Source organism: Symphodus melops, assembly GCF_947650265.1.
Source record: "Symphodus melops genome assembly, chromosome: 15".
NCBI classification, from domain to species: domain Eukaryota; kingdom Metazoa; phylum Chordata; class Actinopteri; order Labriformes; family Labridae; genus Symphodus; species Symphodus melops.
Window position 1 is genome coordinate 24,429,890 of NC_136705.1, and position 17,878 is coordinate 24,447,767.

At 45.0% G+C, this 17,878-nt stretch overlaps 1 protein-coding gene and 1 long non-coding RNA gene across 5 annotated transcripts in view; one reads left to right on the forward strand and one right to left on the reverse strand.

The window, feature by feature from the left end:
• unc5b (unc-5 netrin receptor B) overlaps positions 1–4,764 on the reverse strand; it is a 54,883-nt gene extending 50,119 nt beyond the window's left edge. For all 3 annotated transcript variants that reach the window (XM_079362101.1, XM_079362100.1, XM_079362099.1), the window contains exon 1: positions 3,892–4,764. In XM_079362101.1, coding sequence (XP_079218227.1) covers positions 3,892–3,979 — 88 coding nt within the window. In that variant the 5' untranslated portion in view covers positions 3,980–4,764. The remainder of the gene's footprint in view (positions 1–3,891) is intronic.
• A 349-nt stretch (positions 4,765–5,113) lies between these two features.
• The window catches only part of LOC306835512, a 29,990-nt gene continuing 17,225 nt past the window's right edge, over positions 5,114–17,878 (forward strand). Inside the window, exon 1 of one of the 2 annotated variants that reach the window (XR_013780651.1) lies at positions 5,114–5,152. This is a non-coding gene — a long non-coding RNA (uncharacterized lncRNA). Of the gene's footprint in view, positions 5,153–5,183; positions 5,243–17,878 lie in introns of those variants that run through there. The other variant, XR_013780652.1, reaches the window with a different exon arrangement.

Here is a 17,878-nt window from a genome sequence, read left to right on the forward strand (position 1 = left end):
AGATAGCATCCCCCCCTATCCTCTTCATAAACTCCTCTTGGTACCCTAAAACCCGTCACTGCACCCCCTGCAGCCACCCGGGTCAGTAACACCACTGAGAGCCGAGCAGCTGTTCCTCCTCCCACTTCTTTCTCCTTCGCCGTCTCTGATGTCAAAAATTTGAGCATCATAAGCACATTTTAAATATTAACAAAGACCACTTTGCACGTATGAATAATACAGCAGAGAGGGCAGCGGCTGGCCAGCGATACCATCCCCTGCCGCCTGACAGCCATAAAACTAATGCACTGCTCCGGGACTGAATGTGGCCCGGTCTGGTCTGCCAGCAGGACTCGCCTGAGGAACGAGTCTGGCCTGTGGCCTGGCCCAAAGAGAGGCTGTCTGTCTGCTTATCTATCACTGTGTCCAACCACCTGTCCATGTCAGCCTGGCAGCATTCTTGTTATGACTACGTGTTTCAGAGACACTTTAATGTAATCTGACGTCTCAATCTGTCGAGAGTCTTTGAAGCCAAATCTCCCCTCGGTGTTTGTTTGAGGTTAGCTTTGTTGTCACATTCCTTTCTTTTCATGCATCTTAAATTCATACTTTGGTTGTGGGAAAATAACAGACACCCCCCCCCCCCCCCCCCCCACCACCAAACTGTGGAGCAGAGCAACAAATGTTCTCATTTAAAGGGTGTCAAAGTGTTCAATACTCTCATACCTTCTAATACCACGAGTTTAAACACAACACAACCTGAGATAATAAAATCGACTTACTGGAAAGTACCAAAAAAACAGACTTCAGGTCTTTGGTCAAATTTTTACCAGAAGTTGCTTCTTTAGAAATAGCGAGCAGATGTGGTCTGGTTAAATTCAGATGGCAACAAAAAAAGGCAAATTTCTCGAGTGTGATAAAGGTGCATAAGTCACGCTGATGGCAAAAACATTGCCCAATATATTTGTGCAATTCAAACTTCAAACAGCGTGTGGAAGTTGACTTACAATCTTTGGGACTAAATTAAAAAAAAAACATTTCCCGCAATCTCGTCTCTGCTTTTTGCAGATGATGTGGTCCTGTTGGCTCCATCGAACCCGGACCTCCAGCCGAGCACCTTTAAACCTGAGGTCATGGTTCTCGGTGTCTTGCCCTCTCCGGGTCGGTGGGGAGTCCTTGCCCCAGGTGGAGGAGTTTAAGTACCCCGGGGTCTCGAGTGGGGGGGAGGATGGAGCGTGAGATCGGGTCCATGGATGGATGGATGGATGGACATTTCCCAGCGTCAGGTGACGAGGACTTGGTATGATATCAGAGTTTAAACTTCTGGTATGCGCTCTGAAAACCCCTCGCTCATATCTAAAAGTAGAGAAGGAGTCTCCTCGCAGTGTCTCGATCTGTTTTTAGGGATTTTTACAATTCACAAATGAGACAGCGCTTCCGAGCAGAATGTCACTATTCATCGAGCTCTCCATGGGAGTGTCTGACACGCTACGCTCCCTAACTCCGAACACTGCTCCGTCTTCGCTCTCCTCCTGTTTGACCTCCCAGTCTGCACACTGGTCCCCCTCCTCCCCCCCATAGCGCTTAGACTGGGAACCTGCTCGCCTCCATTTAATCCTCAAGTGTCACAGTCACTTCCCGTGTGTCTGTTTTCTGATTCAGATTAAGTCATTAATAATGACACAGAGCGGTAGTGGACAGCGGGGTAGTTTCTCCAGACAAGTGTTCCTGGCAGTCTGGGTAATTAATGTGTATGTCAACACAGAGAGAGGAGCACCACAGCAGAAATGTGAGCTCAGCACATCCACAAAGCAGCCGGAGACCCAGACATCTGAGGGGAAGGCGTCGGAGGAGAAAAGGTACACGCACAATGGGAGAGAAGATAAATGCAATCTGTCTGTCTCATCATGCATTCCCCTAAATATATCTCTGCATTCCTCTCTGCCAGACAGAAAGCTCCACTCAGCTCTGCTCCTCTGATCACCACCTCCAGGGGCATCGCCAGCTTTTTCTCAGCCCCATGAAAAGATATCACACAGGGCCCCCCTTAGGCGTGGGCGTTCAGCTAAAACACCAAAACCTTCCTCACATGAACGAGCCAACATCTCGCACCAAGACAGAACATCTTTCTGCTCAGAGAGCAGCGTCGCAGAACAACGAGTCCATTAAAGACAGCACGCTGAGATGATGCCAAAGTGAAATTCAGACGTTTGAGTTCAACAAGGCTGAGATACATACAACTGACTCTTCTCGGGTCCTTTTGGCCTCTCGTAAAGACACAAAAGTCCTGTTGAAGTTTTTTTACAAACAGGCAGCTTGAGGCCGAGGCGGTGACACTTTCTAAACTGCACAAACATGTTGGACTTCAGGTAACCTGTTTGTAGAATGTGCACAGTGTTGCAGGAGCTTCTTTGTGTCTGTAGGACTTGATGTTGTTGTTCTCGTGATACTGCAACAAGGCGTCAATGCACGGTTTTTACTGGTGTTGTATCAAAGGCTACAAACCTGAACCAAAACTCTGCTGCGGTGCATCTTTCAGTTAGATACGAGGCAGGAGAAACAACTCCAAACACAACCTAACATTAACTTCAGGCCTTATGAGGGCCCCCATTCTTTATTTGGGCCCCTGAGTGCTCTGTGACCCCCCCCCCAGCAACACCAATAAGGGCCTGACTCCATTTTTATAGGAATGCTCCTCATTTCTCATGCAAGGATTTCAGAATGGTCCACATTTTTAATAAACGTAAGCTGCTTTTCTGCTCCGCCTGTTCAGTGAATAACACACACACACACACACACACACACACACACACATATAGAGGAACACTGGGAGGTATGATAGCGGCTCTTACTGGCCTTCGAGGACATGTTGACAGTCCTGGACAGTCTGTCACCGTGTCCCCGTGTGGACATCCTACCCAGAGGTCAGATTTCTTGTTTTGGTCTCACTCATTGTTGTGTGCATTGTTCTTTTTTTTTTTTTTTTTTGTAACTGTAAACACAGCTTAATCCACACAATCCACTAAACCCTCAGATTTCTGTTCAATCTGATCTGGCAAAGGCAGGGGAGGGGAAACTCTGTGCACGAGTAGCAGCAGGCCACACTGACTTTAATCATTGATGTAACACTAAAGACGGACAGTGTCACCTTGGTGTCCAGGATTTAGTCCCATCATCTCACCAGCTCTGACCTGCACTGTGAGCTAAGTGATTTCATCTCCATGAGAGTCTTTGAAGGCATCCACTCTGAGCTCTCTGTCCAGAACCTGCTCTGTTCACACTCACAAACGATGACTGACAAAATCAAGATTCAAACAAGAATAAATGGTTGATGCTTGACTGAGAGTTTTCAGTATTTCTCTAATGAACTGAACAGCCAGGCTGCGAACAAGACTCTCTAAATTTAGATTCTGTTTCTCGCAATGAAATATGTTTTCTTTAAAAGAATCTCTTTCCCCGAAGCACTTCCACTGCTGTCTTACTTTTCACAAAGCCTTTTCTTTCTGAGGAGGCCAAGAAGGCATGGAGCAAAAACCTTAATTACTCCCTGCTCACCAGGGGAGTTTGATTTTTCCGCTCCAAGTAGAAAAGAAAGCTCTGAGCTCGGGTCTAGCTGCTACTGTAAGGCTGGAGACTGTGCTGCGGGTGGAAAAAAAGTGCAGATCAGCAGGAGACCTCAGACCTCTGCACTGTCATAGGTATGCAATACAATCCTGGGCGTTGTTTTTTTTTATTCCCAGGACCAAAAGTTGAATCCTGCGTCTTTGTGAATAAAAAACGCGTAATATCTGAGAATGTTTTATTGAACTGATTAATAAATGAGTAAATAAATGCAAAAGACCAGGCTGTGTGTGCGCAAAGCGTGAATGGAATACATGTCACAAAGATTAAAGTAAAAACCGAGAGACTTACCAGTGCCAGCTACGACATATCCCCCAACCAGGAGGAGAAGAACCAGAGGAGCGAGACATGGCTCACGCTGCACCCGAGCAGAGAGCATCTTTTCCGGCTACGCCGCTGCCAATCGTTCCGGGTTGTCCACGCAGCGTAACCTGCGGCGCTTGAGACACAATGAAAAAAAAAAAAGAGTCTTCACCCCCCCCGAAAGAGCTCTCGAGTATACGTGAAACAACTTGTCCAGTATATCTGATGCTGGAAGTCGTGTTTTTTGTAAATTGTTCGCTCTTGATGCAAACAGATGAAAACGCTCAGAACACATCCATCCCCGAGCAGCGACTTAACATCCGACAAAATGTGTCATTTCCGCGCGTAATCAAAGTTTGAGGAGGTCCGTAGATATCACAACTTGTGAATGTAAAAGAACAAAATCTCGGCTCTATTCCCGATGTGTTTCATCTCCAGCCGCGCCGTGCGCGCACAGCCGCCGCCAAAAGTGACCCAAAAGTTTGACGCATTTCTGCTTTTTGAGTGGAAAAGAAAATGAATTGACCCAGAGAGTCTTCACTCCCAGTGAAGGCAAACTTGCAGATGAAGCCCCGCGGGGTAGATGCTGTCAGGTAGGCTCGTCCACAGCAGACAGGGCTCCTGGGTCCGCTGCGTCCTCCGGGCTGTCTTACCTCGTCCCCGGTCCGAAAGGTGTAAACAAGAACACGGGGATCAACGCGGAGCACAGAGCCAGCCTCCGGACTACCAGTCCCCGCCTGGCCAATCACACACCGTCCTCCTCCTCCCCTCAGAGTGAAGGCTGAACAAGTGAAGGTAAAGAAGGAGCAAGCGAAGAGGAACTAGATGGAAGGGGAGAGATAGAAAACCCGGACAGCCGCAAACTCTGGATTCACTTTATGAGTTTATTTTATTCTCTCTCTCTCTCTCTCTCTCTCTCTCTCTCTCTCTCTCTCTCTCTCTCTCTCTCTCTCTCTCTCTATGAATGCATAAATAACATAAATTCAATACCATTAAATCCCTTAGATCTGCTGCGCATCTGAATACTTTATCTGCTGTCTTCACTACACGTCCAGCAGCAGCCCTCAGGATTTATGAGCGCACATAATAAGAACCTGTCAGTCCAGCAGCATCGGGTCAGATTTTTACTCCCTCTGGCCACAAGAGAGCACCCTTTCATAAACGAGTCTGCGGTGATCTTCGATGAGGAAGACGAAGGTTTGAATTTTCAGCTTCCTGTGTGGCTGCACGGTGCCGAGGTGTGTGATAGGTGAGCAGATCCCGTGAGGAAGGTGAGAAAGGTGGAGCAAGGTAAGGGCGCGTGGCTCGACAGAGGCCTACAGGTGTGGTGCTGATCTCAGTGAGTGTGCATCATGTGTTTGCTCGGCTCATGCTGATTTCCTTTTCAATTACAAAGAAATCAGTGTTGCTGCTGTTATTGTTGGCGCTGCTTGTTTTAAATGCATTGTTTCCTTTTGCACCTGCAAACAAGCAGAAAATTGCTTTCATTAGCTGGGAATGTGATGTACAGATGGGTGACAAGATTACATGAAAGGGAACACGACTTCAGTATATTGGATGGTTTGATGGGGAAAAAGAGAATCTTAAAGAAGTCTTTCTATGAGTTGACAATGTGGTGATTTTTAACGATGCCTTTAATTTCATGGAGCCCGACATGAAGACTTAAGTTCATTCAGAGCGGTTCAGGACATTTGTGCGTTTTGAAAACAAACAGTTTGGAGACATATAAGAAACACATGAAACGTCTTTTCTTCATGTTCTGACTCTCGCTATAAGTATGAGAGAAAAACATGCTCAACTCCCAATCCATGTGCTCAATCCTAAAATACAATGTTGGAGTGCTGTCCTCATGGTTTTCTTCCTGTTAGTATCCCATCATGCCGCCTGACTCCTCAAATGTTACTGTCTCATATTCTGATGGTCCGTACTATCGCGCTGAAGCTTTAAGAAAACATTTAAGTCATAAGAGCGGTGAACAGGAGACGGATATGTCACTCATAAATTGCAGGTAAACATCTGCACGCTGTCTAAATTGCACAAATAGATTGGCAACGTTGTGTAATTCAGACGTGTGTGTGAATGTTTGTCTGCAATCTTTGGTCATTTAAAAACAAGAAGTGACTCGTTATTGTTGCCTGTAGAGCTTCTGTATCGATGTCTCGCTCTCGAAACAAACATCAGCATCACATGACAATCGTCACTCCCTCGCACCATTTTCCCATACAGTGCAAAAATCAACGTTTGAAATCCTGCTGCTCATGAAGAGCGTCAGGGATCCTGCATGAATTAAAGGCACCATGTTTACTCACTGCACACTGATAAATATTTGAGTGCTCCACGTGGTCTTGAAGATGTAACGCTGATGTTGGACATTCAGCACTTTCTTTGGTGTCTCTGCTGGGTGGAAGAAGTTGTGCACACTCTGCTGAATGTTTGCAGAACCAGGATACGCAGGTTTATGTAGCAACCCCGACAACTGTAATTTTCCATGCAGCGTGCGGCACGGACTGATTGTGTGTAAGGGTGCAAAACCCGGCCAGACGCAGCAAGGGTTGGGCTGTTGAGTAACCCCCCCCCCCCATATGAGCCTACAGATGGAATAAGAGGGTGCAGAAAGTGAGAGTACTCAGTGTTTCTAAGACTGATCCTGCTACGGAACAGAAGCACATGCTGGACTTGAACCTGTGACGCCCAATTGGAGATTAAAGATCCCGCGTCTCTGATCATCATCGTTAAGGAGCATCGACGCTGACCTGATAAGAACAAGCTGGTTGAGTCTTTAATCTGTCGCCCAGCTGCGTCATGATTCGGTGAAAAAGTGTAAAAATAATCATTTGTCCTATGAAAATGTCCCATATCACATCCTGCCATTCTCCAAGATTACTCTCTCTATCAGTTTGTGGCTCACACTTAGTCCAACGATCACGTCGAGCACCGGCGGTCAGCGAGGGGAGCGTTTATCATGCACGTCTTTCACCTTGAGTAAGGATTAACACCGTTGTGTAAAAAAGCTGAAGATAAAACGAGACACTTAAAGAGTACAACTGAGTGAAGCCCAGAGTTAGTTTCTTTCAGCACGAGGTGATGCAGAGAGAGAGAGTTTGTGTGCACGCATGCCTAAAGCGAGGCCCTCCTCAGAGACGTGACACTATCTGGCAACACAACGGCAATGCTGTGCTTCGCTTAAATCCGACTTCAAAGGTTATAAATCGTCTGGACAAGTGATGACTCCCACTGCCTCCCTCCTCCGATGACAATTATGCCGTTTCCTGGAGCACAGAATATACTTTGGATTATTTATTTATTCTCTACGTCTTTATTGTGACTGGTGAGCGAGCGAGCGAGAGAGAGAGAGAGGCTGACAGAGGAGGCGGTGAGAGCGAGAGAGGTTATGCGTGAAATGGAGTTCGCAGGTTGTGTTTGAGACAGATTTGCCTCGTGGAGCTGCAAATGCATTTTGTGTTTACATGTCTGTGCATGCTGCAGTCGGTGATTGGTGTTTCTGTACCTGCCTGTTCTCTCGCACAACAGCTCCATGCTCTGCATAATGACTACATACAGTCTGTACTTATATGACATTATCCACAATCTCTTCAAAGCCGTCACTTAGCAGAGCGTCTCGCTGAGTTTCAGGGCACTTTGGGCTTTTTATGTGACATATTTACTGCTTCGACGAAGGCTCTCAAACATGCATCTCCAGATATGACGAACCTCCACCGCCGTACTGCACTCTAACCTGTTTATTTCAAGACAAAAAGGCTTTTACATTTTCTTTTTTCTCGGGCAACAAAATCGAGAAATTTGTTTTGGTGCACTCCAAAAGTTAGTCGTGAAGCGCAGCGCTGTCATGGCGTCCCCGGCACAGATATGTGCATTTGTTGACAAGCAGATCAGTGATGTTGTTAGAAGCCAGAGAAGCGCTCGTGTTGACTGACACGGTTCAGTAATATGACCGGGTTTTACGGCTCGCTCGAGAGACTGTCTGTGGTGTCAGATGGATTTAGTCCTTCGTTTGGATGCAGACCTGAGACATAACTCTGGTAAAGCTGCTCAACACGACACAGGCTAACGTTACGTCTCAATCTGTTCTGAATAATATCTGCAGGGAAGAACACTCTGCTATTATTATTATTATTATTATTATTATTGTTGTTTTAACTCCTGAAGCTGGACTGAGACATCTCGAGTGTTGACCCTGTGTGATGCACATAGTCAGAGTTAAATCAAGCTCGGGTGTTTGCATCTGTTGTTTTAATCGACTAGTGATCTAAAATAAGCTGCACGGGGAGTCTGTCGTCACACGTTCGATCTGTCCTTGGAGAAGATGCTTAACCTCAAGTTGCTCCTGCTGCTTTGTTGGCGGCGTATGAATGAACGAGTTAATGCTGATGGTCACTAGTAACCTGCGCCATCAGGGCGTGAATGTGTGTAAAAACGCTTCGAGAAGTCAGAAGTCCATTTACCAACGTCTGAGACAGGAGGAGATCTTAAGATCCACTTAAAGCTCCTGATGTCTCAGAGACGAAGGCTGATTATTTATGTAACCCAAAGCGCTGCTGCAGAGTAGGTGACGGGAAGTGATTAAAAACACGTGTCAGCAACGATCGCGTTTCTTTTGATATTTTTCGCAGATTGCCTGAGTGATACGTTAATGACATAAGTTGTGTATGTTAGACTGCTGCACAATGAAAAATATTGTGGTTCATGTGAAAATCGAGATTCTTATCTTCTGAGATTTTAAATTAGATTCACAGCTTCCAAAAATCTTTTTTATTTCTTTATTTTTGGCTGATCAGTGAGAAGTGCTGGAGCGAGCTCTTTCACTCACACAGGACTGGATAATTTAGCCATTTATAAATGATTAAAAGATTATTTTTTATGTTTCTGTTGTGACATGATTGCTAAGTTAAAGTTGTGCCGGATATTGATGGAAGCTACACAGTTTTTTTTTTGACCGTGTTGTGTTGTTTTTTAAAACATTTTCAGGAAACTTTTTAAAGCGAAGGAAAGTCGAACTTTCTCCTTCCTTCGCGTTGCAAATCGTTTGAGTTGACTCCAAACAAGAAGAACAGAGGACGAAGAAAGAGACGCGAGTGCCACTGCATTCGTCTTGACTCATCATTCAAACGTTCAACTTCAACTCTGTCTGGGACTAATTAGAGGTTAAAGTTAAGGGCGCCAAACGGAAAACACGGTGCACAATTAACACCGGCGTCATCATAGAGCTGGATGGGACTCGCATGCGGTGCATCATACAGAGGCAGAGACAAAGAGGAAGCTGGGGCTATTATAGAGGCATAATAGGTTATCCAGCGAGGACTGTTTAGCAGCGCAGACTCTCTGTTGCTTTGTGTTGCTCGACACAAAAAGGATCAAACTGCCTATCTCTGTAAAACAGAGCGGGGCTAAAAATAGGAGACATGCTCTAGAAGTTGCCGTGGAGATAATTGAATATTATTTTCAGGAATGATTAAGTTGACCTATCCAGTAGACTAATTATTTCTTGCAGGCCAGTGCTGGACTTGTTTAATGGATTTGGGTAGCAGTGAATAAAGCAAAATAAAGCAGCCGATCCGCAGGCTTTGTGCTGACCGAGAAAACATCATCTGTGGATAAATGAAAAATGCCCGTCATTAGTGTGTGGCTTCGGGGATGTTCACAGATTTATCTTTCAGTTTTACACAATGTTTGTCCTCTGACATTTGCTTTGGATGTGTTTAAAGTTTATTGGGTCAGATTTTCTTAATTAAGCGATGCAGAAACTTTTATGTAACGAGGTTTGGCCACGAAGTCCATCGCCATCCAAATGTAAACTGAGACGGAATTTAAAGCGCCCGACTGCTCCGGAAATGACGGCAAAGACGAGTTTAACACCAGAGCATTAACTATAGGTAAAATATGACTGACCATGAATCGCAGTTTAAAGGAGCAGTACGTAATTCTGCCCCTAGAGTTTAAAATGAGTACTGCAGTCTAAACTCTAATCATCACAGAGAGCTGTCTGGCCCCGCCCCCTCATCTCTAGAGTGGATGCTCACACAGCTCAGCATGTAGAGACACTGTAGCTTCAGTGTTTAGCCAGCTCTGCATGTGGTGGACACTGTAGCTTCAGTGTTTAGCCAGCTCTGCATGTGGTGGACACTGTAGCTTCAGTGTTTAGCCAGCTCTGCATGTGGTGGACACTGTAGCTTCAGTGTTTAGCCAGCTCTGCATGTGGTGGACACTGTAGCTTCAGTGTTTAGCCAGCTCTGCATGGGTCTGTAAAGCTTTCTGCGTTCTAACCTCTCTCCATGTTTCAAAAGCATCTCCAACATTGATCCTAGTTTGAGCAGCTTTCTGCTGCTGGAGCTTATTAGAAACATGCAGAGGCTTTTTAGCTCGGGTACAATCACTTCGATTTTTTTTTTTTTTTTTTTACATTTTCGATGTAAAGTTCCCATGGAAACCTTAAAACAGGCCGCTCGTACTTTAGTAAAACAAGTAATTGTGAATTGTCAGCTGTGCTTAAAGACCACTTGCAAGAAGATTGGTTAGCTGTTAGTGTGCATGTGTACACGTTATCTCCATGGTGTGTGTGTGTGTGTGTGTGTGTGTGTGTGTGTGTGTGTGTGTGTGTGTGTGTGTGTGTGTGTGTGTGTGTGTGTGTGTGTGTGTGTGTGTGTGTGTGTGTGTGTGTGTGTGTGTGTGTGTGTGTGTGTGTGTGTGTGTGTGTGTGTGTGTGTGTGTGTGTGTGTGTGTGTGTGTGTGTGTGTGTGAGTGAGATTCACAGTAATGTGTCCCTGTCACTGAGCTTTTACTTCACCTGTCCTCTACTGAAGTAATCCCTGGGTACACCTGGGCCGCGGCGCTGCAGGGCTTTTAGCAGATTGCATGTGTCAGAGTTAGGACAATTACACTGATTGTCGTCCTACAAACTCGCTCTCCCTCCGTTTAAAGGTGACACAACAAATTTGAGGGGAGAGAAAATGTGTCCACAAGCGGCTTTTAAAAAATCAAACTTTACCAAGCTGTACAGAAACAAGACAAACAAATCCAACATGTTATCATCTGTTCTGGTACCGCTGAACATTCAAATCTTTATTTTTTTCCAAGATATTTTGGGGGCTTTTTCACTTTATTGGACAGGACAACTGAAGAGTGACGGGAAACGTTAGGAGAGAGAGAGTGGGAGGAATGAGGTGCAGCAAAGGGCCGAGGTCAGATTCAAACCCATGCAGCTGCTGCAACAAGGACCAAGGACCCAGGAAGTTACAGAACCACTAGCCTACCACGTGACCCTTGAATTCAAATTCACATTTTAATTCCATCGTTTTGCACCAAAGCAAAACTATTTAAAATGTTTGAGCAACAGTTCAAGCTCGTGTAAACTTCACAGTCTGCGCTGCACATCTTTGGGTCCTGGCTCGTCTGACGACCATATGACAGAAGTTCTCGTAAAACATTCGACTGACAGAGACACAGCCTGCACAAACACAGATTCCTGGATTTATAGATAGATGTAAGCCACAGCAGGGAGGAAGTGATGGAGACGCATGAGTCATGCAGGACCAGACTCAGGCTGCAGCTGAAGAAGAGCTCAGACCTTTAAAATAAATCTTAACTATGATTCTGTTTCTGAACCCTCATTTCCAACTATACGTGAAATGTAGTATTTTATTTTCTTTGCGTTCGTACGTCAGCAGGTTAAACGTGTCACAGGTCACCTCTGAGCTGACTTTTTCTTTTAAAGTCATATTTTGCTTTCACGTCCGTGCATTATCGGGCTGAGCTTCTCCTATAAATACACTCGCTACAGGTGCACTATAAAGAGGTGGACTATCGATCCGACTAGTGCATTTCTGCATGTGCGCATCTTAAATGTTAGTGCTGCAGAGAGTGTGGAGAACATGCAGGAAAGGAGGACATGAGCCTCTAAGGGGTCGTACTGACCCGCTAATACTCGTCATGGAGGTCTTCAGCAGCAGAATTATGTTTGTATACTGTAAAGTGTTGAGCTTATGTTTGTATTTATAATTTGCTATTTTATTAAGAAGTCAGTCCACAAACTCTTCATGTGAGGAACGTGTGTCTGCAGCTGTCAATAGTGTGTGTGTGTGTGTGTGTGTGTGTGTGTGTGTGTGTGTGTGTGTGTTTCATACTGAGAGAAACAGGATAAAGTGTTTGCAGTCTCACTGTTTATACACTGTTGAGTTGTTAGAAGCAGAGGTGGTGGGGGTGCGTGTAAACGAGATTGTTATTGTGAGGTGCGGCGAGTCGGCGCTGCAGTGAAGAGTGGGTGTGAGCACTAATTAAACATAACATCTGTCGGAGAAAGAGACACCGGCAGCTATGAAGTCGACGATCAAGTCATCTGCCATCAGAAGCTGTCATGTTTCTGTCATTTTAAATTAAACAAATGCATTTAGTGCATCGATCAGAAGGATCCGAAACGCCTCCACCGAGCTTCACGCGTGGGAGTTCTTCTACCCGCCGTGGGCCTCTGTCAGGTAATGTCTCAGTTTATTAGCCCTGATATGAACTATAAACCCAAATTTTGTTTACGATGAGGGGTGCTGGGGCGTTGTAGAGTGATGATATTTCACGAGGGAAGCATTATGTACACTTCATAATATTGGCTGCGCAGCATATCCACTGTGCTAGTCCAGTCCAGGCGTGTTTTTTATGGCGGCGCTGGGCTTTAGGACACTGGAAGTCAGGGTTTCATCTGTGAGAGCAACATTATGGCTTCATTTCTGTATGTTCTCGTGTGTGTGTGTGTGTGTGTTTATGCGTCTAGATTAATGACCACTGGTGTAAGAAATGCCACCGACTAGCGTTTTACACAAACAACTCCGAGTTTTGTGATGGTGTAGGGGAACGCCTCGGGGTGGAAACATGACTTTTGCTGTCCTCTGTTCCTCCCTCCATCCCTCCCTCTCTTCATCATCCATCGCTCCTGTTCACCTGTGCCACCTCACTAATGATTGCTCAGCGGCTGTGAGTCTACCATGCATCATTTAGCAGGAGCTCCACAGAGGCAGACGCAGAGAGAGAGAGAGCGGTAAAAACGAGGGGAATGGGAGCAAAAGAAAAGACCTAAATTCGTTATTCATGCGGGCAGGCAGGACGGCTGAAGGGGAGCAGTAGTCAGAAAAAGGAGGATGAGAATAGGGAGGAGAAAGACGGACACTCGGAGACGAGCATGTGCTGCAGAGGCAGTGTAAAGGGAGAAGGTGAGAATAGGCTGGAGGGGAGCGGGAGGCCCATTTTATTAATCACAGCCCTGATCTGGTGGGAAACGCTGACAGCTCTGGATGCTCGAGAGTTGCCGTCACTGCACTTCTTATTGCCACAGACGACGGATGGAGACAGAAAAACATGCTGGGAACTGTTGGGCTTGATTCGTGTGATAGTCGTGTGAACGCACAGATTATTGTTATTAAGACAGAACAGTGTGGTTACCATGCAACAGGAAAGGTTTGTGTTTTAAAATGACAATTAAAATTGATGCTGCACTGAAGTCAGGACTTCTCAGCAGAGACGTCGGAAAGTTCACGACCACCATCCAGTTAATTTGACCCTCAGTTGACTTCATTTGTATAATTTGGATCTCTGCACTTTTGGGTTTTTTTCTGTCATTGAAGACAGACAAATGCAGGAGCATGTGCATGCAGTAACACCGTGTCCTAACTGCCTGTTTTAAACATTTATGGACGAGACAAGAGTGTTTTATACCGAGTTCAAAGTTAATGACAACAAAGCAGCACACTCCTGTTTATCCACCTGCAATAGTATCGTATTTTTGTATTAAGGGAAACGCCCACGAGGACACGGTGACGCTTCACAAATCAAGATTCAAAATGAGCTTTAATAAATGATCTGCACAGCTCCTCCTTTTTCTTTTGCTTTAACAGTTTTAATTATTGTTATTTTTTGTTCTTTACAGAGAAGGCAGCGAGCAAAAACAGGAAACACGAGGATGACATACATGAGCCAAAATAACTGTGAATTTTACACTGTGTGTAATGTTGATAAAGTGATGGAAAAGACAACCGGGATTCCATTAAATGTGTTTTATTTTGAAATTTTCTGGACGCTCTGTGCATTTCCTTGTCTGACTTCCTTGACGTGCTTGAAGCGTAGTAGATTTTTGTGGCAGTATACCGGCACGCTCCAGAGACAGATCGCAGCGCTGGCACCACAGTGCTCGTCACTGACCGACCGTTGTGCTGTGCTGTCGGTGGTGATTGGCAGTCAGAGCTGAGGCCAAGGCCGTCGTCGTGTCTCTGTATATCGGGGACCTGCTTTACCTACAGAACTACACACTGGTGCTTCACTTTCAAAACAGACAAAGCACTGAATTAATTTGACTGTAAAAACGTTTTTCTGATGTTTCTGATATGCAGAAGGTCAGGAGGGCCCGTGAGCCGGTGCTCAGAGTTTATTTTTTCTGGTTAGGATTCCTACTCTGATCATTATTCTCAAGGTTTATACACAAAGCTTAATTTGCAGAGTTCTTCTCCCATCTGAAAAAAACAGACAAGGTCAATAACGGCAGTGAAACATTAAATAAAGAAGTTTGAAGTGAAATGTCAGCATCTTTCTGAGGTGCATTTTCCATGGACTAGATTAGCTGCACACTAACTGCTTCAGCTATAATTGAAGAAAGTCCTTTTTATAGCGTTCAATTATAAACAACAAAAAAAGATACGAACATGACTTGAAACACTTACAAAGTCGTTGGCTTGAAATGTATTAAAATGCTGTTGACGGACTCCTTCTGTGATAAAAAATGTAGGATGTTGCTAACAACTAATTCCCCTCCAGATGAAACAGATTTAAATGCAGACCTTGATTCAGACGACTCTGAACTCAAGTACAAGCACTGAATACGGTAAAAGATGGAGAACATTTTATTCAACACGATACGGATCAGCACCTCTGCACTTAAACACATTTGTTTGTCGAGGTTGGCTAAGGTTAGCAGTGTTAGCATCGTCAGCTACGTCGGCCAGTGGTCACATGTCTGTGCTGGTTACGCATCTTTATCTCAGTTGTCTTTGATCAAGATAATGCTAAACCACTCCCCTTTTACAAAATGGCTTGGGGCAGGCAGAGCAAACTTGGGGGAGGGGCTACTGCCCTTTGTGATGTCATGAAGGGAACATCTCCAAACGGCCTGTTTGAGCACACAGTTTCTGCAAAGTGGAGCAGGCAGAAGACGGAGAGGATGGACTTTTCTCATGATTGGGGGGTTTGTGGACGGATAAAGACACACAGAGGAAGACGATTTTACATCATGTGAGACCTCGAAGTTTGACAAACAAGTCAACTGCAGCTTTGGCCTCTGCTAAAGGACACAGTATACGTCAGGTTTCTGTAATTTTCCGATTCGCGGAGCTTCCTCTGTGAATTTAAAATGAAACAAGTTCCTATCACACGTCTGAATGTTTTCTCAGCAGCTGCGGCAACAAATAAAAGCAGCGTTCACACTGTTTGAAAAAATAAAAACAGAACTGTAAGACGTGGTGACAAAAACAGGAAACATGTCATGACAGCAATGAATAGATGTGTTTTCTTGGTGCATTGTTTGATTCTCCAAACGTGTGATTAAAACCTGAACAAAAGGACTTTTCACACAGCGTGGTGGCTTCAGGGATTATGACAGAATATCAGCAAGTCAAGTGGAGTTAATAATACGATTTACCTTTCTGTGCAAATGGAAAGACGAGGGCAATTGAGAGAATTGTTGCATGCATGCTGAGCAGACACTGTTATTAGGTGTCTGACTAGATGGCCGGTAGTAATCGGTTGGATTTCTGCTCACAAAGGCTGGATTACACAGGAGCTGACCCTGCAGGGCAGCCAGCCAGCCAGCGGTCATCTTATTAGCCTATAAAAAGCTCCGGTGTGGGCGAGCTCTGTTTGCCTGGACATGGACTCCCATCATACCAATATCACCTCATTTCTGGAGGTGAGCAAACTGTGGAGGGGAGGGGGGACTTAGACATCCTGCAGTTCTTCGAGTGTCCACTTGAGGCTGTGCTCCTGGAAGAGTCACTGACACATGACAGGAAAAAAAGAGCATAAATTAGCATTTTTAGAGCTTGGTACAAAAACCAAAATAGGACTAATTAGTTTGTTGTCATCATGGGCACACACTGCTGTAAACAGTTTGGTTTTAATTATTTAAATTAAAACGTGTTATCTGTAGTTAGGCGTGTAGCTGACATGATTGACAGGTGTAACGGTTTGTCAGGAGGCTTAAAACCCACCTCAGCTCCAGCTCTCAGCCTGTCGTTAGCTTGACTCAAAGTTAGCTTGAGACGGCATTTCCAGCATGGCGCCCCCTGCAGGAAGAAATGATAACATCTCTGATTACAATGATTTACACTTGACAATAATAACACGATCTCTTTCTGATTAAAGTTCTCAATGTGCACCCAGAGCACATCCACAAGTATCCAGAGGCATCAACAGTGATCATGAGCCTCTCTTGTTTCTGTGTTTCCGTTTGACTCGCTGACCTTTCTGCCCCGGCAGTTGAGGTGCTTTCTCTTTTCAAGTGGATGCAAATCTGCGTGTGGTTAACAGCCAAATCTATGCAAAGCAGCTTGTTGAGGTTGAATCCACAGACGCCTCGAATCGGAACGCGTGGCTCACACTGCACAGAAGAAGGTCACACTGTTGAGATGATAAGTTATAAGCAGCCGGAGGGAAAGAAATAAAAAACACATGCAGAGATTGTCATCCACTTAAACAAATTTAACCAGAGATTTAACTGAAATATCACTCTGCCCCGAGCTCTGCTTTTTAAAGCATCTGAGATACAAGACAAAAGAGCAGCACAGCAGGCTTTTAAAAAGGTTGAAAGCACTCTGTGCAGATCGTGCTGCACAATTTTATTGACAAATAAAAGCATGAAATATGAGCTAATGCCAAATGTAGGGATTCACAAAGAGAAGAACACGCCGCTGAATGAGGAGAGAGACGGAGAAAAGTAATATTTTAATTCTCGTCGAGTGTCAAACAAATTTTTTATTCTTTACGACTCTTGGATTCTTTTCAATTTCTCACATTTCGAAACGGAACAGTCGGATATTTTAGACGCACAGAATGAAAATGACTCCATCAGGGGGCCGTCAAAAATAAGTACTTATTACAAAAACATACAAAACAGGTTTAGTGCTTTTTTAATTAATTGACGTAGCGTAAACATTCAACATATTTTACCTTTTATCATTACAAGAATTAAAGAGTTCGATAGCTACTAAATGTTTTTGTGCCACTCAGACAGTTTGCACGAGTGTGCTCGCAGCTTTTTGGGATCATACTTTCGTGGCTCCATTAAAGCTATCGTTGTGCACTAATACTGTTTCAGTTTCACAATCTGGCATCGTGACATCTCCACTCTAGAGACATGTTGGAGGAGACAGACAAGACAAAACAGAACGAGTCTCACTGTCCCATGAGGTCATAACCTGAGATGGCATTAACGAGCAGGAATCGGCTGCCAGCAGGTGACACAGACCGGGGGTGAGAAGGTGAACGTCTGACGCTGGAGACACCTGCTTCTCTCACCTTCTGAACGGCTGTTATTTCACAAACCGCGAAGGGAACAAAAAAGCTGTCTCGATGAATTCTGACCTCTTTTCGCACTAAATTCAGTCATGCTCGTGGAGAAGTGATCCTGGAGAGGAGTCCTGCAGCAAGGAAGTGAAGTTGAAACGTAAGGCCCTCTGCAGTCCTTCTGCCGCCCCATTTCCTGCGTTCAGGTTTTAAAAGGGCTCCTTCTGCGACGAGCAGAGACAAAGGAACGATCAGACAGTGTGAGTGAGCGTGCTCCCGGGCTCCCACACTCCCTTTGGAGGGGCACACGGCAGCCTTTCATCTCTGCCTCTACCCTCTCATCTCCCTGCTTTATGATCTGCTTCCTGAGCAGAGTTCAAACACTGGGGACCAGTTTAAATACTGGAGGTTCCCACTGCAGCGCTCC